The sequence below is a fragment of the Strix uralensis genome, chromosome 7, assembly GCF_047716275.1.
Source record: "Strix uralensis isolate ZFMK-TIS-50842 chromosome 7, bStrUra1, whole genome shotgun sequence".
In the NCBI taxonomy this organism is placed as follows: Eukaryota; Metazoa; Chordata; class Aves; order Strigiformes; family Strigidae; genus Strix; species Strix uralensis.
Genome location: NC_133978.1, coordinates 22,488,420 through 22,511,364, shown reverse-complemented (window position 1 = coordinate 22,511,364; position 22,945 = coordinate 22,488,420). Strand labels below are relative to the sequence as shown.

Genomic DNA, 22,945 nt, shown 5'->3' with positions numbered 1-22,945 from the left:
AACTAACTCTAGTGCAAACTAAACTGATTAACAGCATAGTAGAATTAGCATGTGTGAGAGAAGAAATATAGCCCATTCTATAGAATATTTACATCCAGTGGTAACAACATTATAACTGTAATTTGTTGGTTCTGTTTCCTAGCCAAAAATCGCAGAGGAGAATTTAACATACGCTGAACTTGAACTTATGAAGCCGATTCAGGAAGCCAAAGGCATTCCCAGTACAACAGTCTATGCACAGATACTCTTTGAGGAGAACAAGCTGTAACAGTTCATGCCTATATAAATGTCCTTTGTCTGTGTTCTATTTAATTCTTGCTGTGCTGTTTATTTATAAAAAACATACAAATGTCCTTATTTTTTTTATTTCCATTCATGCACTTCTATTTTTCTATGAGACTTTTAATGAAATGTAGTTGAAAGTAATCATAGGAAAAGCAGCTGGTCTACAAGTGACGTCCCAGAGACACCTTTTGTAGTGTTCGGCCCCTCTGCTTTAAATGGACTGAAGTTCCACCTGGGGCATTTTCAGTACTAAACATTATTCCTTCTTTGATGCTAATATGATGAGTCCAGCTGCAAACATCAACATCTTAGCAAGCCTCAGAAGGACTAGTGGCAGGATCCATGCACATCAGCCTGCTTCTGAAGACAAAGATCTGGAAATTCGTCAATTTAATGCTCTTTTTCCCATCAGAAAAATATTAGCTCAGTAAAGCTGAGATCTTTTTCTACAGCTAAGGAAGAGGAAAAGCTAAAATTACTTCTTCTGCTTTTTTTCCCCTCCAGAAATAGTTATAAAAATGTTTGCTTTCTATATTTTCAAATTCCCTTTCTAAATGACGTTGTCTTAAAAAACTTATGTTACTTTTAGTAAAGTTCTTCCTAAGTGCTTGAAATCAAAGATTTCAAAATAATCCAGAGGAAACATTCATAGTTAAACCCCAATGATTTAAGGAAGAATATTTTTAGCTTGGGAGCATTTTCCAGGATTTGATCTTTTAGTAATTCTGATCAGGAATAGGAAAAACTTGACTTTGACAGAACCAGAACACTGGTTTTGGCCCTGATTTAGATTGGTGCTTCCAAACCTGCAGAAGTTTCCTCCTGTGGCCTACATTACTGAGCTGCTGATCTAGAGGAAAAATCACACACCTTCTGCTTTAGTATGGAGCAGAGTCTGTTAATGCCCTGCTCACTTTGGAGTTATTTCTCTGGAAAGACCAGGGCTCAGGAGATAGGGAAATGAGCCTAATGGGAGAGCACAAAATGTTCTTCCTCTTTCTTCACCTCTTGATAAGTGAGAGAGGATTCTTCCTTTTCCTGTGATAGACATTCATGGAAAGGGGGCTATTCTGTGGCAGCCTGGGCATTTCAGTCATGAAGGATAGCTGGACTGATGTTTTCAAGCTCCTAAATCTCCAATGCCCAGATTCCACCGCAGCTCAGGAGAGTTGGGTACTCAACATCTTTCAGCCCTTGGGAAGCTTTAGCCCTTGACTAACTGCAGACTTAATGGAGATGCAAAAGCATGGGCTTTTTAGCTCACCATCAGAGCATGGGGATCTAATACTTGGCATGTGCCAGGTCCTCTCCAGATCTGGGAGGGAGCCTCTTGACAGGTCACTCATTCAGCAGTATTTAGTGTGGATTTTGGAGTAGCACTTGTAACCCTTGGGTTTTGAAATCCTAACCAAAGTGATCCAAGTTGCTTCCTCCTTCACAGGTCAGGCCTTTTTAGTGATACAGCCACTTCTCACCAGGGTTAAGAGCACAGCTGGGAAGCATCGCAGGAATACACATATCCTTATTCCTGTTACTCCATGGGATCGCAGGAGAGGAAGGCAGTGGTGACATTGCAGGGATGGGGACACATGACAAAGGGAGAGAGCACATCACTGCCTTTTGGAGGGTTTCACCAGAGTAAAAGAGTCTGTATAAACTGGTTTTTAACTTTTTTGAACTGGGGTAGAGATTAGGCAGCATACGTAATCTGTTACTGTGTAGCCAGGATGTGTAAATGTAAAACACAGTCACCTGCTTCCATGTTAGTTAAAAATCTCTTGTATGAAAAAAGAATTTAAGAAAAGCTTGTCAGGTTGGCCATTACATATGGTACTAATTCCAACTCTAGTCTCTCATCAAAACAGTTCTTTCCAAACTAAGGCCAGCTTTTATCAATAGGTTTGCTAGTAATTATTTGCATTTTTAATGTTTGCATTTGCGAGCTGTCAAGAAAATGTTTGTTTCATCTTTTCATTATCCCAGGAGTTTAAACATCCATCAAAAAGGAATGGTATCTTTCCTTGTTTTCTGAACGGGTGATGGACTTTCAATGACAACAGCAATCAACTCATTGACCAAAAAGAAATTGGTGCTAAAGAGTGATCAAACAGTCAGGGATCAATTTTGGAACAGCCAGAGTTTGACTGACAATTCAGAGATGACATGTCTTATTGCAGTCAGCTGTAAGGAAGGCCTTAGTAAGTATAGAACTTATTAGCAATTCTTTTGAAATTAAAAATAAAACCCTAACACATTAATCGGTCAACCACTTAGTTGTGAAAACTTTCTAAAGTTTGGTATATAAACATTTCTTTTACATACAACTGGACATTGTGCCCAGTGTTCAGAAAAATCCTCTACTGTATGTTTATGCCCAATATTTTAATGAATACCATTCTTTGTATATTAATATTCTATATATTCTTGTTTATGTTTGATATCTAATTCCCAAAAATAATAGTTAATTGAGCTAAATAAATTACCTTTTTTTGGTGAGATAAGTACTCTCAGTCTGTGTAGGATTTATTGCTTGCTAGAGCATGATTCGAGGATATGTGTTTATCTCGTACTCAGCATTTAGACAATCCCAATAGGTGGGAATCAAATTTTTCATTCTGCAGAAAATTCCCCGATTTTAAAATGTTTTCCATTTGTGACTGACTTCATATGACAGCAGAATCCTGAAAGGCAACAGACCAGCTGAGTGGAAGTAGGCCAGAAATACTACTTAGGAGAACACCCACCTTCCTGAGAAGACATTTCCTATGCCTTTTCTTATGCAGTGTCCACCCAGATTTAATAATGTCAGATCATATAACTGGAGAAAGAAAAACATCATCCTTTACTTTGCAATTAATTGTAGATCTTTAAGTATCAAAGCAACTCACTTGAAAGACTATGGAGAAGAAAATTTCACTGAGTATAATATACTTTAGTGGGAGAAATAGAGAGTAAGTTGGATTTAGCTTCTTCTAACAGGAACCACAATGCCAAATTAATTTCTGGCCTAACTCCCTCTGGCTTCAGCAGAACAGCAGCAGAGCTGAACATGGTCCACTGTTCTTTTATGACAGGAGCTGCCATGAAGACCCTTAACACCTTATTAAGCAGCAGTCGGAGTCTGTGAGTCATACTATTTTGGTTACTCCTGTTGTCATTGGTAAAACATGGCCTAGTGCTGAAATTTTAACAAATACAGCTCTATCTACTTCACACCAATTTAGTATCACATTGTTAAATGTTAATGTACTGCACCCTATAGCTTTAAATAGGATTAGAAATGTTTACAGCTTTGGTTAAATGCACCTTGTTCCTCCACATTAAATTTTATTACCAGATCCTCCATCAGCAAATAGGAGTAAATCATATTAGTGTTGCAGGCTGTGTGTGGGTTGATTCTGCAGCCCAAGGAAAAGGTGTTTTATTACAACTTTCTAATTGGTAGGTGTGGTCAGAATGTCATTATCTCTGTAATTACAAGCAAATTATTTGTTTTAGAATAACTGTAACATAATTGCAGGGGTCTCTTCATTAAGAAGTTCAATAAACTTGTGTCCTTAGCCAGGGTTTGGCCAGGTTCTGCTGGCATAGCAGCACTCAGATCAGATGAGGTCTCATTTGATGTTTGATTTGTAGGTCAAATTCTGATTTTTAAGGTCTCTCCAAAACATCTCTGGTGAGTGACATCAAGGTGCAAAGCTCCTTTTTGGCTTCAGTCTAACCTGTCAGTGTAAAACAAAATTCCTAAATTCCACTGCAAAACAATTGCTCTTCTGATTTCCTGCACTAATCTGAAATACACTTATTTGGTGTGTTTTGTTCCACCACCTGGTTTGACTCCATTGGTTGGGAGGCAGGGTAGATCGAAAGACTGCATGTCGATAGAAGACTCCAAGTTTGTGTTATTTCTCTCAGAAAAAAAGAGAAAATGGAGATAGATTTTGAGATGTCAGCTAGTCTATCACTTGATCTCAAGGTTGGACCAACTCAGCCTGACTTAACCTGGTAGAGACTGGTCTAACCTCTTCTTAGAAATTTACAGTGATAAGGTTCCATACTCTCCTCACCATCCATTTCCACAGCCTTAATCATTCAAAATGTTTCTTAGCATATAGGCTGTATCTTCTTGCCTTTTCCCCAGGAGACATACAGAATATCTCCCTTTCCCCTTAACAGCCATCTCCATATTTGAAGACTACCGAAGGGAAGGTTGAAAAGAGAATTAACAATTTCAATTCTGTCAGGCTTTCCTCTTGTAAAGAACAAACGATTCCCAACGCTGCTTCTCTGGAGAAGATTAACATATTATTCCAGAGAAAACAGCCCTGGAAATTCAGGGAACAGTTAGGTTGGGTTCTGAGCTGGCTTCCCAGATCCCATTCTGAGCACAGCACACAGAGGAAAACACCTGCTGAAACACCTGCACAAAACACACCATAGTTCCAACATGTGGATCTCAAACAACCCCTCTCCCTGGCTGCCCCAGCTCTTTCAGCAAACTTCACCGCAGTTTCATATTCCAGCATTTCCACTCAGAGGCTAAATGCTGAAGCAATGTGCTCTACCGACTGTGTAGCAATAGGTAGGGCAAGAATCCAACTTGTCTTGGCACCATATTGTGTTAAGTCTCTCTTGTTCCTCACCAACCTTGCTGGGCTGTTTGCTTTTCAGTCTTTGACCACCTCAGTGAGAAACGTTCTGGCAACCCTTTTCCAGCTTCCAGCTGAGACCTGCTCAGGTTTTCATTTTAGTATATAACACAGTTAGTCACTGTTAGCATTTTTCCCTGCTGTGCAGGACCTGGGACTGTCCTGCATCTCACACCAGGGAAGTAGGATGTCACGTGCACAGGGTCCCCGGCAAGTTCACTTGGGTTCTGGTCCTGGCTAGGGAAAATCTTTGGGGAAAGGGACTTCTTATGTCCCTGCATGCCTGTTCCCTGTGCCCTTCTTGAATGCAAGCTGTTGAGTTGAACTTAAACTGTTCCTCTTGGACTTAATTTGAGTTGTTAAGCCATGTTAAAATCCTATCTATCTTGTCTGCAGCAATATTTTACCATACGGAAGCAAATGAGAATACAGTGGTGCATTAGGACTCTGTATATATTGCTGCACAAGACAAGATCACCTTTTGGGGCTTCTGTCTTTCTGTTCTTGGGTGGCATGGTCTTGGGCACAGGTGACAGCAGCTACAGTACATAGTACCCACAGCCCCAAATCTTTCTTTGAGAATTTACCTGTTGATCCTTTTGGAGCACTCTCAGGAAAGAGGAGGGCTGCAGGAACTTCTCTGACTGCTAACAGTTCTCTCCTGACACTGGGGGAGGACACAGCACAGGACCAAGACATCACATAAAATACACGGGGCAAAAACCACATGGGGATGGGCAACAGTTACCACTTTCAAACATGGTAACTAGACATGTGTCCTCCCCTTGCCATAAAAGCAAACAGGAAGTCACCGGACACTGCTCAGTGGTGTTACACCACTTCTTCCACCTCTGATTCTTCCTTCTGTGCATAGGAACTAGAAGGGGAACTGCTCAGCCCTGTCTTTGAAGGGATTTTTCAGGCAGCCAGTTAAGCAGCTTTACAAATCTTATTCCCCTGCACCAGTTCTGTGGGAGACAAATAAGTGGAGAATTCTGGCCTAAGTACTCAGATCAGAGAGGATCAACAAGATTGACAGCCAGCATTATTATTCTATATGGCACCTCTACGCCTTAAATGGTCCTGTCTTGCAATGGCACTCTGCTCTCATGGGAAAACGTGCCCTTCAGATCCCTCAGGCAAACATAGCCATGCTCACTTCTACCTCTACTTCCTCCTTGTTTGCTCTCAAAGAGCAACCAGAGCATAGAAGAGTTCTGTCCTGCCAGGGAACTAGCTCAAAAGCCAAAATTAGTAAATCACTGTGCACATAACGATGGCAAATGGCAAAGGCCACTCCTATGTATCACTATAAAAAATAACATTAATTGGGATGCTTTGCAATTTCCTGTACAACCCATAATTAGGTTAGATAAGAAACTAGCAATGTCTAAGTGCTATAAATGTCTAAATTAAGTTATTTTGAAAGTGCTTGGCACTTTGACATTTGAGAGTTCAGAGTAATTGGGGTATTGAAATAAAATTGCTTCTGTTATTTAAAAGGTCATTATCTTCTTTGGGTAGATATATAAGGACTATTTTCCACTCTACTGAGCTGTTCTATTTGGTACAATTAGACCTGCTTGAGTAGATTTCTAGTGGGCTTCCTCCCACTTATCACAGTCCCAGTGCTGCCACAGGGAAGGGCCTGTAAATATACAGTCCAAATATGGAGCAGCTCATAATCAGGCTCTGAAGAGCCAAGAGCTGCCCAGAGCTTCAAACAGACACCCACCATGAACAGCACATGCTGCTACACTCAGCAAGATGGCAAATGAGTCCTTACACAACCAAAGTCAACAAATGCCAGGTTACAGGCAGAAGCCAGCCTGCCAGGCTATGGAACAAAGCAGGATTTCACTTTGCCAACCAAATTACCTCATAGTCTGGCAGCAACTCTGGTTATTTCAATAACAATACTGGAATCCCTTTTTTACAACATGCATGGTCCCACTGTCACAATAAAGATATGCCTTTGCTTCCTTAACAGATTTGGTGCTCTGCAACTCTGACAGTCAAAGATGGGAACTTAAATGACTACACCTTGACTGCATTTTATTTTGGTTAGTCCAGTGGTGTCAGTAAAAGAAGGGGGTATAAAGACATAGATATTGGCCAAGGAGATTTAACTTGTTACCACCTCTCCACTGGAGACTGCCACAGCCAGGAGACCATGGGGAAGGGACTGAGCACAGGAGTGGCCAAAGAGCACTCTCAATGTTCATTCCAGTGGCTTAATTCCTGTGCTTCCACAATGGGAGCTGAGCATCCCACCAAAACTGGAATAGCTATGGGAGCATGACTCCTCATTGTCCCTCCTGGCCAGGGAACACATGTATGAGGGAGAAGCAAAGTCCTTAGAGCCTCCTGTCCAAACTGAACAAGAAGACAATTTCTGACCTGAAACAGGAAAAGTTCCCATGCTGCTGTTGCAATAACTCACATAGAGACAGCTTCTCACCCATCAGTAAGAGCTTATGATGTTCTTTCCACCACAGGCCTCACCTGACATCCTCAGCTCCAGCCAGCATGCTCACTGTTGCTCCTTCAGGGTGCCCTACACCAACAACGCTTCACGTGCATAGGGTTGCAACACGTGAATATGAAACACAAGTGATCACTGAATACAGGTGCAACTGTCCCCATCACAAGGCCTACATTTTCTCAGTGCTCATTACAGCAAACATTACTCATGGTCATCAAGATCCCAATGTACTGCTGAATGCTGCCTGGTTCTGGATACCAGATTTCCATAAGACATTTAACTCCAGTGCAGGGAATGAGGGAGTTCCCTTATAAAAACTTCATGCAGCAAATTTCCAGGAGCCTCCTGACACTTGCGAAGAGCTCAGATGACCACTTGTCTGTAAGGCAAAAAGCACAGGGGTGGCTGGCATTTCTCCACCAGTCCTGTTCCCTCTCACATGTCCCCACCAGCCTGGCTGACTTAAGTGACAGTAATTGCTATGCACAGGTCTGAAGAGTGACACCAGTAAAGCAACTACTAGTCTGATCCCTAAGTGATGTGTGTGTCCATAGGGAAACAAATCACTCCAGCTACCTGGCTCAGAGGTGCTTAGTACCAAGCGGGAGAAGACAAGAGAGCTAGGATCAGGTCCAGAGCTTTTCTGGGCTTCTTTTTCAACTTCCTTGGGATGTCTCTCCTGAAAGATGAGAGAGAAGCACAATAGGTTGCATTTTCATGCAGAAGGGAGCATATTCCTGCAAATTGTTTTAGCTCATATGGCTCTCAAATAACTTCCCTTGTGACAGCCATAGGCAATCATGAATGAGATGATCTTCTTACCAATACCCTCTTATAACAACCTTTGAGATCCCTGTATGAAAAGGACTTGAGAACAGTAGCACATGGTGAAAATCACAGGGAAAATTTTCATGTGGGAGTTGCAGATCAAATTGCATGAATTTCTCAAAAAAGGCTTGAGCAAATTCTTTTTTATGAGGATGCAAAGGCCCTGCAGTGCACAGGCAGCTCTGCAAATACTGCTTGACTAGCATTTCTCAGCCAACAGAAAGCTACAGAAATCAGATGGTATTTAATGTTCACTGTAGCAGTTATAAGACTTCTATTGCCGAACAAGGAAGCAAGATGGTCTGTGCAATAACCAAATAAGTGTGATTAAGGCATTTTAGGGTTTATGGCCCTCGATTAGATTAAACTGATTTTTAAAGTCACATAAAGGTTGTGCTGTTCCACATTTCTCTTCTTGGTTTTCCTACAGGGCAGAATTAAGACTGTGCCTTACTTCTGTATTTCTTATCCTAATGGGATTTGGATTTCTTTTAAGGGTAATTCTCACCCTGAGCTACTTACCCCTTGCAAAAGTTGGTTCTGAGATAATTACAACATTCTGTTGATGTTCACACTGTGCCACTTACAGTAACAATGGAGTTATGCTGAAAGTATTTGCTGTGGAATTGCTTTACTTGCTTAATTTTTCAAACATATTCTAGATCTTCTACCCCTACATCCCATGTGGCCATTAGAGAATCAGTATCACATCAGGATACCCACCAAGTAGGCACCACTGCTGCCCCTGAGCTAGCACCAAGTCTTGTCTGTGTGACAATGAAAGCTACCTCCACATCTAGAGCTGACAATTTCATGGACATTCATCATTTACCAAAAACACGAGACCATCACAAATATAAAAGTAAGTGTTTGTAAGAGGGCTAATTTCATCTAATTGTTCAAACATTTATTACAAATTTCTAGCGAAAACTTCACATCACAGAGACTTGCCTGCAGAAAAATGACCAGGAAGCACTCTACCACTGTTGCACCCACTGGCTGTGTCAGACCTAGGAAATTTGATGACTGCAACATGTTTACATTTGTGCCTTACCTCTGCAAGCAAGGAGTGCTGCTTTTGGTACTCACAGAATGCATTTCTTTCCATGACTTAGGACTCTGGGGAAAAATCTTCTAGAGCTAGAGAAGAAACCAAAACTTTCTCAACCAAGCACTGTTGTGCAGCAAATCACTCCTAATCAGAATTTGATTCAAGAGGAAATTACAACCCACTTCTATCCATTTGCCTTTTTTATTCTCAAAAATTACAACTCCCTCAACATTAGAACAAGCTTGACTCAGGAAGACATTCTTAACCTGATGACTTCCATTCACACATGCACACTCTGGATTTGTTCTCTGTGATCCAAAACAACAGCTGATGCACCTCGTTCATCTCTTGAAGATGTAAGAGAACTGACGTTAGGCACAAGGAGATGAGCCTGTCAAATCCATGAATGGCTAGACTATAGCTGGCCTCCTCTGATACCAAACAAAGCCAGGTTGATGTCTAGAGCATTGGAGCCATTAGTGCAGCTGTCCAGGCTGTGAAGTAGGTGCCAGTGCCAGCTCTAGGAAAGGAAGTATCTGCTACTGGCAAAGACAGGCTGCACTAAGGAGGAGGAGACACAATTAGCAAGCTATAAGGATGCCTACTAGGTAAATGAAAACACAGGTAGCGAGCTTCTTTCATGGCTCTTAATCACCTTTATAATGATTCAGTAAAGCTGTATTCAGTTGACAGAAGTCTTGCTGTCCATGTATCCAAATCACAGCTTATTTTTAAGGAATGTGCAAAGGGAAGAAGAAAGAATCACTGTACTTAATTCTGTTGAATTCTATGACAATTGACCTTTACTCAGTCCTCAGGAAAAGGAAAGATGGGCATGGTCCATCTTTGTTCTATAGGGTTACTTTGATTGCAAAAACATTAGAGCATTTTGGCCTGTTTTCAGTGTATGTTTCACTGAGCAGAAAGGATAGTATTTGAGTCATCAAATCACGCACTTGGAGGTTAGAAAGGATAACCAGCCAGGTCATCTGTGTAGACATAATGCAGCCTTCCTTGTATGTCTGCATCATGAGTTAGCCTCTAATTACTACATTTTCCACAGGCAATTACCTCACTCACTGTGGAGATTAGACCGAGCTGTGGGGTGCGTTGGGGGTGGGGACATGTCTCAGCACTCTGTAAGGAAGAAAGCTGTTTGCCATAGGAAGTCTTGTTCATTCAGCAACATAATTCAAAAGAAGAGTCATGAACAAAGCAGTGCCCTACAGGAAGAAGAAAGTTGATGGTGTAGTTAGAGGAAGACTGGTAAAAACCTGTTTTCTACTCCAGATTCTTCCTAATGATGCTGGCAAGTCTTTAACACCAAGATTTTGTGAGGTTCCTCATGTTCCTCAATCTCTGGCCGTCCAGTGCTGCACACACATGGCTTCACTCCTGCAGTGCTAACCAGTCCCAGTGCAGTGGAAATCGGGGAACTCTCCTGGCTCTTTCTGTTCAAGGGTGTGTTTGGTGGTATGAATACAAAGGCCTTCATGGCCATAATGTCCTTCGTGTTCTTCCTGGCTCTGCTCTGACCCAGTCTGTGCTGTTCAGGAAGCTGCTCTGCCTAAGTGGCTGCTCAGCCCTTCTGTGTGTAAGGTAAGATACTGATATTCCAGAGAACATTGGCACAAGGCTAGGAAAGAAGGCAGTGAAGCAGGAGAATGAAAGAATATATTGACCAGTTGTGTCAGATATCCACCCTCACCCATTCCATGCATTTTGCCTGCCTTGCTCGCTATGAAATAAAACAAGTCAGAGATTAGGAAACTGAAGATTGCACCACAACACATGTTCACAATGGGGCTGGACAAAGGCACCACTATCAACCTGGGAATTCCTACCTTCACTTTGCAAACAAAATAGCTTTTCAGACGGCATGCATACATTTTCATGCAGATTCAGGGAAAGAGGAAGAGTAGGAATGGAGATATTAACATACTTGTATGTTAGCAAGAACAAAGATACTGCAACAAACTCACTTAACATCTGTTTGAAGCCTCAGTATTTTCTGATCTCATGGTACTAAAATTAGGATAGGATAATTTTGTTAAGCTATATTGCTCTTTGGCATAATCAAGGCAGTTTTATTTGCTAGCTATTATTTGTGAAATACAATGTATTATGCCAAATTCAGTATCTAAAATACAAAAGTTTTCCCAGGACAAATACTGCAAAATTTCATTGTCTATTTGCATGTCTGTCAGTATCTCTCTCACAACTTTGGAGTTCATTGTCTAATTTCAGTCAGACTTGATTGCAGGGTCAGTCCAATTCCTTTGAGATTCAGTCCCCAACCACAGGCTTCTGTTTTTTCTGATTCTTTCATGCTCTGAAGAGTAATTTTCTTTCCATCCAAAAAGCTGAAAAAGCAAGAGTTCTTGGCTATTTCTTCCTATCCATCTACAGACCAGCAGCAGACTCTTCCCCAGTCATCACCAACTAGGAGTTTGGTGGAATTTCTTGAGAAAGAAAGAAAAAGAGAAAAATGTTTAAGAACAAGACACAAATAGGATCAAGGCTCGCTCTTGTATGTGTAGCAATTAGGAGGATGAAACATTCAGGGAAGTAGGTTATCTTTAAAGTTAAATTTGCAGAACAATGATATAGAGTAAACAAAGATTTGTACTTCAAAGACTGAACTTAGAATTGGATCCAAACTTTCCTGGAGTTCAGTGGGTTAGTTGTGGACCATCTAGCCAGATCAGAAGCTTTTACCCTTCTCTGAGAATATACGGATGCTAAATAATCTGCTGGCCAGATTCAGAATTCAGACGTGTTATCACACAATGTCATGGCTTCAGCCACTCAAATCTCTGCTGCGTGCAGTGCCACCAACACTAATGAAACTAACTCTCCCCCCAGACTTTCCCACTTTCAATGCACATAAACATCACACTCAGTAAGTGCTCTAAATCTAAGCATGCAGAATATAGGAATCCTTTTAGTAACTATCAAAATGCCAACAGTCCAACACTTTTGGAGAGAAAGACAGCAACTGTTTTACAGTATATTGTAACATCCTGGAGCAGGAGATAACAAATATTACAGCCAGATGAAACTGCAGGAGGGAGACTGAGTAAACTAAAATACTGCTGGCTGTGCAAACTGAGTGTAGTTTAACAACAAAGTTATCCTTTGGCCAAAAACTTCCTGTTTACATTTTAAGGGGATAGTATCTCCAGCAACTCCTAGGATAGTGCTTTTTCTATGAGACAGTGTAGCAGCTACTGATCTCTACAGATACTCTGGCTGAAACCTGCTGTTTCTCCTGGGTTGTCTCCCACCTGACCACTGACTATTCCAATATCCTTCACTTAATACAGTTAGCCAGGCCAGCTCCCAGAGTGACTGCATGTTTGGCTAAGAGTCATTCGACTGAGATTTAAAAAAAAAAAAACACCACAACAAAAACCCCAACAAAAAAATCCAGCAACCACAAAAGCCCTAAACCCCAGCAGTAATACAAACCCTAGAATAAAATAAAACCCCTGCCGATTTGGGGCAGAGCAGTGGAGAGCCCGAGGCAGGCGCGCTGCTCTGTGCCGGGCACCAGCTACAGTGCGAAGGGAAGGACAGTACCTGGATACAGCCAGCGCTGTCACTGCCGGGCTGGTCCTACTTGGTTTTCCGGTCAAGGCAAGGCTGGGATTCAGTTCCCGACAGAGAACAAGATGTTTTCCACACTTGTTACCTGTTGTGTGGTTTAAAAATAAATATTTAGAAAGTGTCTGGGGACAGCATGGATAGGATTGTTATTATTTATGGTCAGCAAGTTGTTAAGCTGAGAACAAATATATTTAATCTCAGCCTGTGCTGTTGCAAAATAGGCCCATCCCAATTTAATTTGTGGCTATGATAGTTACATGTGCTGACGTGCGGCTGTATCAATTGTGTGCTAAATTGGATTTGTGTATTATTGCTTTCTAAATTGCATGCCTAGTTCAGCAAAATTGTTCATCAGTTTTCACTGGCTCTATGCTTAATAAGATGCCCCACAATACCTTGCTGCCAGGATATAATACAGCCCATAATTGCCTAGTAAAAAGAAATTACATAAAGGCCTGGTATTATCAACTTATCTAAATCTGCTCATAACAGAACCAATAATTAAATGCTGAGAACATTTCACATACACACGCATACATACACATACACCTAACAACGTAACTCAATCATAGTTACTTTGGTCTTTTTAATGACTGTGTTTTGTATTAATTTTATTTTATTTAATGCGTAGAATGAGATGTGGGAATATTTGACCATTTAAAATAATTCTGAAGTCATCTGAATAGTTTAAGGGAGCATGTTACTGCTTTGATTACACCTCTCAACTTTTTAATAAAGAATGCTGTTGCTGTATGTGTCTGAGAACAGGCTCATGCAAACAGGTGTGTGTGTCTACACATCAGCAGATGCTTGGGGTCAGTGCTCCTCTCTGAAAAAAGGCACAAACGTGAGCATTCTGCTGTGCTCCCATGGGCAGCTTTTAGGTCCTCATTTAGAAAGCTGTTTAAGATATAATTTTTTAAAATAGCTAAAATTTCAGTTTGTTCAAAGACATGCCTGTGCAATTGTACCTGAGTAAATAGGACATGGAAATATCGGCCACAGGAAGTTATGGACAAGAACTCTGGAAATTCTTAATACAACTTGGACATTTCTACATGTAAAAATAATCTGCAAAATTACTACAGAATACTAAAAGGATTTTGGAAAGAATGTTAAGTCTTTTGCTTTGACTTACAGCAATCTGATTAGAGACCACAATGAAACCGATTATGTAGCTACCACATCCAAACTATCTCACATCTGGCATCTCTGGTGTTCTTGAACCTTGCCTAGAAGCACCTGGCTCTAGCTACTCTGAGACATGACAAAAGGTAGGATAGGCATCTGGTCCGGAATTTCCAATATGCCTCTGTATGTATAAATATTTTCACATAGAAATCTAAGTAATGTAGATGCCAAGTTCCATGAACAGCACTTCTGAAGATCTCAGTGGTAATGCCCAGTTACTGTATAATATCTTTTTACGCAGGTGTCACATCTATAGCTCTATATTTATGCAAATTGTGTGCCTAAAATTGAAGTAATAGAGAATGTCTGTAACAAGGATCACAGCAAGTAAGTGGTGTAAATTATACATACTAACACCACAATTCCTTTCTCTTACAAAATCTGCTGTGAAGAGAAGCAAGCTGTGCTATTTAGGATGTGCCTTTAAAGCTCCGTGGCAGGTTTCAGCTGCTGTATTTGTTAGAACACAGAAGTGAGCTTGAGTTGTTTTTAGTACCAGTCAGCACTGTAGCCCCATCATCTTATTAACCTCAGCTCTGTGAGAACTCCAGTGTATCAGCTCCACAGCCTTGAATAAACAGCTCCATGCACTAGGGCCTGCTGCTGGCCTCCCACGTGTTTGAAGGGCCTCTGACCTCATTTAAGGTGGCAAAGACAACAAGCTTCCCTGTTCCATCCCAGGGCAGAATCTGGCATTGCTCACTCTGACATTATGTCAGGACACTTTAGTACAAGCCATCAGCAGAAATGCCAAGGGAATGGGCTTTCTGAAGCCAGGACAGTTCATTAGTTTCCTAGGTTTATGCAGAAAGGTGGTCAACCAAACTTGACAGAACCCGTGACAGACCCTATGAAGAAGCTTTCAGCTTCATCCAGGCAGGATGTGCCCATGAGACTTGTGGCTCAGAGGTGCTCTCTGTCTCTAAGGTAGGGCAGTGGCTACCCACTACTTCTACTGCTGGTTACAGCAACACTGCACCAGTTACCTGCACCATCTCCCCTTCACACCACTGTGCTCACACACCCTCTTCTTCACAAGCAAACGAAGTCTGCAGCATACAGTCACACCGCGGTTCACAGCCCACCCTGTGGTCATACCCATGTTGCCTGGCTCTTCCATTGTGCCTCTCTGTGGTCTCAGCCCAGCAGCTTGGTCTGGGGTATTAGTGTATTTGGTCTTCCACAGCTGTGACAGCAAGAAGGTAAAAATGGAAAAAGCATGGATTGTGACAATGCAACAAGAGAGAGATACAGTTGCCTGCTTCCCAGCAATGGGTGGAAAGTGGACTTCTAACATCAGAACATGATTTCACAGTCATCTCTCCCTCTGTGCTCCACTGTGCTGCAGGGTGTCAGACTGGAGAAATGTATGCAGGGAGGCGGTGGCGTTCGAGGCTGACATGCTACTGAGGATCTCAGTAACCCAGGAAGCTCTCCCACCAGAAGGGAGGCAGAATCAGCAGTGAATTCCTGCTCCTGAGAAAGTATGACTTGATAAACCGAGCCGTGAACCAACCCTCAGAAACCAGACTCAAACATATTTCTGATAGACAATATTAATTTTGCTTTCAAAACCACACCAGAATGAAAAGCACATTTTCAAAAATTCTTCCTGAATGGCAAAGAGCTCTCCATTCAGGAGGATAAAAATTGATAGGAAACAAACATTTTACTCTGATTTTCAGCTTCTGCCCTGTGCTGCCCTGTTAAGAAAGTGGCATGGACTTTTGGCAGCTCTGTCCCTCCATTTAGCATGCAAAATTCTGCCTTTGGTCTACAATGAATCAGGATTCCCTTTCCTCTCTCCCATCCACGTACCCTCACCACTCCATCTGTGCTTCCTGTGATGATGATGCTGCGTGTGTCCCAGTCCATCACTTCAGCAAAGCAGCAGCAAACAATATGGCATTCGGGGCTGCAGGTGGTGTTAATGCTTGCAAGAAGCTGGCCGTTGACTGTCCACAGATACAGGTAAGATCCAGCACAAGAGATAATATCGCCCTGTAACAAAGCAAGAAGCAATGTTTCAAAATCCTACACTCATCCTCCTTAAGTGCTGATTATAAATTACAGAGCTGCTCTGACTTAAATTCTGACCTTTAGTTTGCTTCTGGGCAGATAATGTAAACCAGAGAAAGTAAAAATGACATTTTTTTCTCATGAAAAAATTTGACAATTTTACATCGTAGAAACCCAAAATAACTGTCTCAGATTTAGCAAGACAATGCAGAAACAAAGTTTTTTTACATTTTCAAAATTAAAACATTTATTTACACATTCCCTTTCTATTTTCTAGAAAATCCAGGCTTTTAGTAAAAAAGCAGACTGACAGACTGACCTAGCTACTGTCAGGGACAGGGACAATGACTAGCACAGGTTCTGGGCCAGGACTAGTGCCCTTAGCTTTTATGAATAAGCATGCTCTTAAACAAGGACACGGTGTTCACCTGCTTAGCTGTGAAGCCTTTGGTGATTTCACAATCCTCCTCTGCCCCTCACAGGGAGCTTAATGTCATCGCATTTTTAGACTGTGTTTTGCATTTGACCAACGACCAGCTCAGCATTCAGTGACCTGCTCTTCTGATGCAGAAAACATGCTTTGCAACTGAATCTCTCCTTTCCTCTCCCTTCCACGAAGGTGCATAGTCCTAGCACAGACTGCACTTAAGGAGCAAATACACAGGTAATCCCTTAGGGGCAAGAAACACACAGAACGACGAGCCAATGCTGCAATTTGAAATGATCTTATCAAAAGTGCATTTTGATGAACTTACTAACTGAAATTCCACCTAACCTTGCCTCCCTTGATGAATACTAAGAACCACCTAAATAAAACACCATCAGCAAAGTCATCTAATTCTGACAAAGGCCTGTGTACCCTTAAATTAGCAGCATGCATCTGGTTTAAATCAACTAACACCATATTTCACCCTTGCCTGATCTGGGGCCAGGGCTCTTCACACGGCAGGGCAGAATTCTGAAGATAAAACAAGGATAGCACATTCAAAACAGAGTTGTCAATAATTAAAGAGATTAAATTTCAGCTACCTTATCTGCGTGAGAGTACATAATGTCCAGGCAATTGGTAATGATCTACAGTGTTTTTCAGGTCTAGACCGGGATTTAAAACTAACTGAAATCATTAGTTACAGCAAGCTTTTACAGTCGTCCTCAGCTTATTAAGTTTTTGGGACAGCCTTTTTATTTTGTGTCTATGTGATACAAACACCATGAGATTTGGGTCTATAAATGGAGCTTCTAGAGGCTCAAGCAAATAAAAACCAACAATCACATAACAAAGAGATGTATAGGATTCTTATTTCACAGAAAAGTATGTGGTTCAGAAATTTGTTTCCTTCAAAACTTTGCTTCAAATCACTCTGAATTTTCCAGGAAAAACCTTGTTACCAAACATGTAATTTTGTGTCAATCACAATATTTAATTTAGCACAATGAAAACATTTTCTTTCTATCTTTATGTTACAATATATAAATCTATATAGAAAATTTAAACAAGAACATATTTCAGAATTAAGCATCCTGATCTGCTAACGTCAAAAATAATTTTTTCATCCTCAACATACGGACCCTTTAATCTTTTTTTCCTTGAAGTTTCAGTCATACTTTCCTAAGGTTTTTCCCCTTTTAAACAAATCTTTCTGTGGACTATTGTCCAATCAGTTTAATCAGTTGCACTCCAACAAGCTGGGGAACTGTGCTTGGATCAATCACCAGACTGTTCCTGGCACAGAGCACCTCGCTTTGGACAGCTCAGGAAGAGGAGCTACCAACTAAAAAGGCCGCTGTCAATGATGGACTGGTACATAGAAAGTAGAGGACTCCATCCTCCTGGGGTCTCAAGCTCATGCTCTGTGCCAGCCCACCCACTCATTTCTGAATGCTTGGCACTGCTTCAGCTGACTTCATAAGGGATTCCCAGGATATTCTGAACTGGCCTGCTGAAACCACTGGCCATTTTACACTAACCAGGACCCATGAGCCTGGCAGCTGAGCTGGCACTGAACAGACTACTTAATTCCCTCTCTCAATTACTAGCCATCAGACTGCATGGTTAATAAAGCTCTGATATGAGATGACTCTTTTGGCACAGATTAAGTAGAGAATGTCTGCCTGGTTTCTTATTGCTATGAACTTAATTTTGCCTCTCTTGGTACAAGCTCCAGTACTGGATCCAACCTTGAATTGTCTGAGAAGGTAGAACCCTGCTCTAGTATCTTACTAGAGACTGAAAATACAAATGCACAAGCAATATATCTGGGAGATAGAAGGTTGGGAAGAAAATCTCAGTAAAATCCAGTATGGAATATTTTACTACCAACATGCATGTAGTTCTATCCAGGCACAGACCACAACAGACTTATACCCACTGCTCTCAAGAGCTCCCCCCACACCTGAAAGTAGAAGGGAAAACAAAAAGCCAACATTGTCACCACAAAGGTGTAAGGTAGTTGTCAGCTGAGGTGGCAGACTGAGGTCTAACATGTCTCAGCTGACATTGCTCTGCTGCATGAATGTCAAGAGAAATTAATGAAATAATGGAGGCAATAAGGTTATGGGTGAGCCAAATCCAGAAGCTACTAGGGTAATACTTCATTCTCCGTAAACTAAAAGTTGTTTAATCCTGCTATTCACCCATCCAAAGATGCTTCTACTTAGCTACTCAGTCTAAGATGTTGCTTTTAGTGCTCGCCTCTCATCATTAAGAACACTATTAGCAATCTCTGTAGAAAGAAAAAAAATCAATGTATCAGACTCAGGATGTTTTTATGTTGGAAAGAGCACCCATTAAATTATCATGAAATGTTCATGGATACATCAGAAGAAAGATGATAAATGAAGATCTTACTGTTGAATTGTTGATGGCAACAGAACAGAGGCTTGCCCCGTGGGCAGGAAGCTGGTTTCTGTACGTCAGCTGGTTCAGGTCCCAAATGATGCAGGTTCTGTCATCAGATCCACTCACGAAGATGCTGTAGGTCACAGATGCGGCAAGGCAGGTCACTGCCTGAGTGTGCCCATATAAAGCCTGGTGAGGAAAAAGCAACCAAGAAACCACAGCAGAGGGTGACTGACTTACTAGGGAATCACGCTCCTACTGGCATTTGCTTAGTAAGAACAAGCAACCTAGTCATTCTTTGGAGAACTGAAAAGGGTATGAGGGGGAAATAGCAAAGCATCTTATAGAATCACCCTTGTCCTCAACTCGTGGTTGAGGAAAGTTGAGGATCCAAGAGATTATATGACTTGCCCCAAGTTGCACAATAACTCAGGGCCTTTGGCATACATTTCAGATTCTATGACAGTGCTTTTTGCTCAGCAACCAAACATCATTTGTCACTTCAGTCCATGCAGTTTTAAGTAAAATTTATGCTTGGAAATGACTATTTCTCAATATTTAAAAAACATTTTGAAATAAAACTTATCAGGGTGTATATCAGTGACCTTCTCAGTCTTATCTTTCTGGTTTTCTGAACAAGTACTAGTATTTTTCTGATTTTAGTTAAGAAGAAAAACAGCATTTGGGGAGAAATTTTACTTTAAAGCCATATAGGAATTCCTTTCTCTTTCACTATTGCACAACATACTTTTTTTGTTGTTGTTTTAGAGGTTACAGAGACATAAGGAGTGGCCAGTTTAATTTAGCCTTATTTAAATAGTTTCATAAAAAGAAAAGACTACACTTTAGGCAATTTCATAGCACAGACAGAAGTCATGGATTGAAGTATACCAATGACAATTGTTTAATGCAGCATTCTCAAGTGACAGCAGTATACATTTCTGCTGCATAACCACCAATGACAGTAAAGCCTGTAGGATAACAGAGGAAAAAGCCCTTCACAGATTTCCTAAAAAGCCTTTCAGGGTTCAATTTTTAGCTGTCTTACTGTGAAAAATCAGATCCACCAGTTTTAATGTTGGTTTTAACAGTAAATGCATATTCCCTGCTGGCTTTCTCTACATGACATAATTAGCAAATCTTCAGTGTCTGTCTCAGTTCAGCATGGAGCAGGAGAGCCACATGTCCTGGATGATTTTTGCAAACACATCTCATACACTTTTCCAGCGTGTGACTGCAAAACTGAACCCTTGCTGGCTAACATGTGCTGCCACTTGCCAAGGTTACTAGGACAACAGTATTCAAACATTAATCCACTGGTGAAGAAGCTGAGCTGCAGCAGGCTATGTACTACTGAAGGTGACCTGCAACTGCGAGGAATGAATTTCAGCCTGTGATTGATTCCATTCACAAGAACTGTTGACTAAAAATACTGGCACAAAATGGGGTCTCCAACAGTAGTTTTCAGAGGTCAGAAACACTCTCAACTGAGCATAGAAAAGAAGGCTCAGCAACAGCTTTGGTCTGGCTGTAGAACAGGCTCTTTACAAAGGACTGGGCATAACCCAGTGCCTGTGCTTAAGAACTGCACAAGACCTTTGCAGAAAAGGGCTGGGACAAGGCATGTTCAAGGGCTCCAAATTTCATCTCCTTCTTCCAGAGCATGAAAGAAAATGTACTCGTTGTGACAGCATCCAAACTGCCAAATCAAGCCAAGCTAAGCTCCTGCACAAGTTTTAATAAAACCCTTTTTTTCTTTTTTTAACCCAGAAAGATCCTACCTGGCAGTGAAGTGCTTTAAATAGAAGCTGAGTGTGGAATAGAGGGCTAGATCTGAGCCCAGTTATAATCTCAGTTTCAATCCACCAGTGTCTCAATGCATATTCATGCAAAAACAGTCACATGCTTTTAGCTTTCTACCATCTTCTCATTATTGCTCTGCAAAGACTGACAGGTTTTCCCTTAATGGGAAATATCCTGCAGCATATCTGTAGAAAGAACTGTGAGGCCTATCTCCAGAGTAAATTCACAAATATCAAAAGGCAAAAAAGAAGACCAGCTTCACTGCAGGAATGCTTAGTTCATGAAAACTTTAACCAAGTTTGACCATCCAACTTAACTGGCTCGCATGGACACAGACACTTCACAGCTACGCTCAACACCTCCCTGAGAGGTGGGTGTGGCAGATAGCACAGGTTGCCTGGATGCTTCTCCCAGTCTAGTGTTTTATTTGGTGCAGAAATTCTGGGGGCTGGATCACACGGATTGCTCTGCTCATGAACACTGAGAGAACTAGTAAATTGCATGGATCAATACTGAGGCTATTACGCTCAATCTTTAGTGTTCCACAAAACTGTGGAAGCAGCCCCTGCTAGAGAGGGAAAAGTGACTTTTTCTGCTGAAATATTGTTTCTGTACTTTACTACATTCCAAACCAGAATGTGTCAGTCCCATGAGACAGCTGGTAAGTGAATAGCATCCACTTTATAGCACATCAGCTTTACTTAAGCAAAGCTCACTCTCTCAGGAAAGATGATACAATATTTTTGTTCAGCAGAAAAAGCAGCCACCATGAAACAGTGAATTACATGAAAGCAGCAAGTAATTCACTGGAAGACATTTAGAACCATAGTTCAAATTTACATCTATGCCAGACAGTCATCAAAAATGCCTCTGCTAGCAAAGAGAAGGAAAAAATACAGAATTTGTCATTGCATGACCTCATGCCACTTTCTGGACTTTGGGTAATACCAGATTAATCACAGCGGAACACATCAGCAAAGCTGATTTTAGATTGTTAAAGAGAAAGGCATTATACTGGAGATAAAAGCATGTTCAAACAGTTGCCTGAAACTCAAACTGATCCTCTGACTGGTATCATTTTGATGTTGATAAAGATTACTGCTTATACTTCTATCTACTGTTGTTTATTCCATTTCTATGTCCATGTCCTAGTTTAGAATAATAACCAACTGGATTAAAAAGTCATCACTGAAGATCTTGTCTCATATTTCTGGCTTCTTCTCAAGCAGGAAACATAACATCAGAAGAGACACTGCTCAAAACACAGTTTCCCCCCTAATTTCAACACACAAGAATTTCATATGAATGAAGATCTAAATACTTCTCTGGCATCCCAACAGACATGGAAGTTTTCAGATCATTTAATGACAAATAAAATATGTTTTGGCTCGGGGTACAGAAAGCACTGAAATATCATCTGAATATCCCTCCAGAGCAAATGAACAGAAGCAGCTTCTAACACTTGGAGACCTTGCTGATCAGTGAGCCCTTTATTAGTTTGCCTAAAAGTAGCAGAGTGTTTTCTGTCTCGTGATTTCTGATGGAAAAAGGGCCCCATACTGTCTTTCAGATATGATAGAGGTGTACTGTAGCTTTACTTGTAAAGCTGAGAACTCACCATAGCTGAACCACACAAATCTTGCATGAGAATTTACTTTTGTAAATGAAATAGCACTTACACATCTGTTTGATAACTATAGATGAGTTCCAAATCAACTACCACTAAAGGACTCTGGACAATGAGGACACAAATGATATCATTCTTATCGGATGCATCCCTTCCTCATGGAGTGACTAATAAACCTTTTATGTTCTGAATTCAGGTTGAGAGAAAAGAATCAAGAACTTTGCCTAGCTGAGCCTTCATCTCCATCAGGTAGGTTTGCAGGGTGTTTTGGAGATCCCGTCTGTTGCTGCAGCAGCCCCAAAAGAACTGTAAGCATCTCCAGGTGATACTGGTTTTTGAAAATAATCCAAGGGTTGGCTGCACTTCAGGTGAGGAAAGCATACACCTTCTCTTCACTGTTTCTTTGATCATGATAAACTTTGGAAATGCTACCAAAGTGGAAAAAAAACCCCAAGCAGAGTTCATAACTCTAACCTGTAGGTATAAGGCATATCAGCTCCTGACCTGATAACAAGTTGTCACATGATACTGCTGATTATTGGGTTTTTTCTGCCTTCTT

The 22,945-nt window shown here is 41.2% G+C and overlaps 2 protein-coding genes across 4 annotated transcripts in view; one reads left to right on the top strand and one right to left on the bottom strand.

Moving 5' to 3' along the window:
* The window catches only part of VSTM4 (V-set and transmembrane domain containing 4), a 42,865-nt gene extending 40,075 nt beyond the window's left edge, over positions 1–2,790 (top strand). For both annotated transcript variants that reach the window (XM_074874853.1, XM_074874854.1), the window contains exon 8: positions 143–2,790. In XM_074874853.1, coding sequence (XP_074730954.1) covers positions 143–268 — 126 coding nt within the window. In that variant the 3' untranslated portion in view covers positions 269–2,790. The remainder of the gene's footprint in view (positions 1–142) is intronic.
* Positions 2,791–9,129: 6,339 nt separating this feature from the next.
* WDFY4 (WDFY family member 4) overlaps positions 9,130–22,945 on the bottom strand; it is a 148,592-nt gene continuing 134,776 nt past the window's right edge. For both annotated transcript variants that reach the window (XM_074874849.1, XM_074874850.1), the window contains exons 58-62: positions 18,966–19,145; positions 15,917–16,099; positions 15,197–15,284; positions 12,881–12,992; positions 9,130–11,760 (exon numbers count right to left, since the gene is read on the bottom strand). In XM_074874849.1, the coding sequence (XP_074730950.1) occupies positions 11,694–11,760; positions 12,881–12,992; positions 15,197–15,284; positions 15,917–16,099; positions 18,966–19,145 (630 nt within the window). In that variant the 3' untranslated portion in view covers positions 9,130–11,693. The remainder of the gene's footprint in view (positions 11,761–12,880; positions 12,993–15,196; positions 15,285–15,916; positions 16,100–18,965; positions 19,146–22,945) is intronic.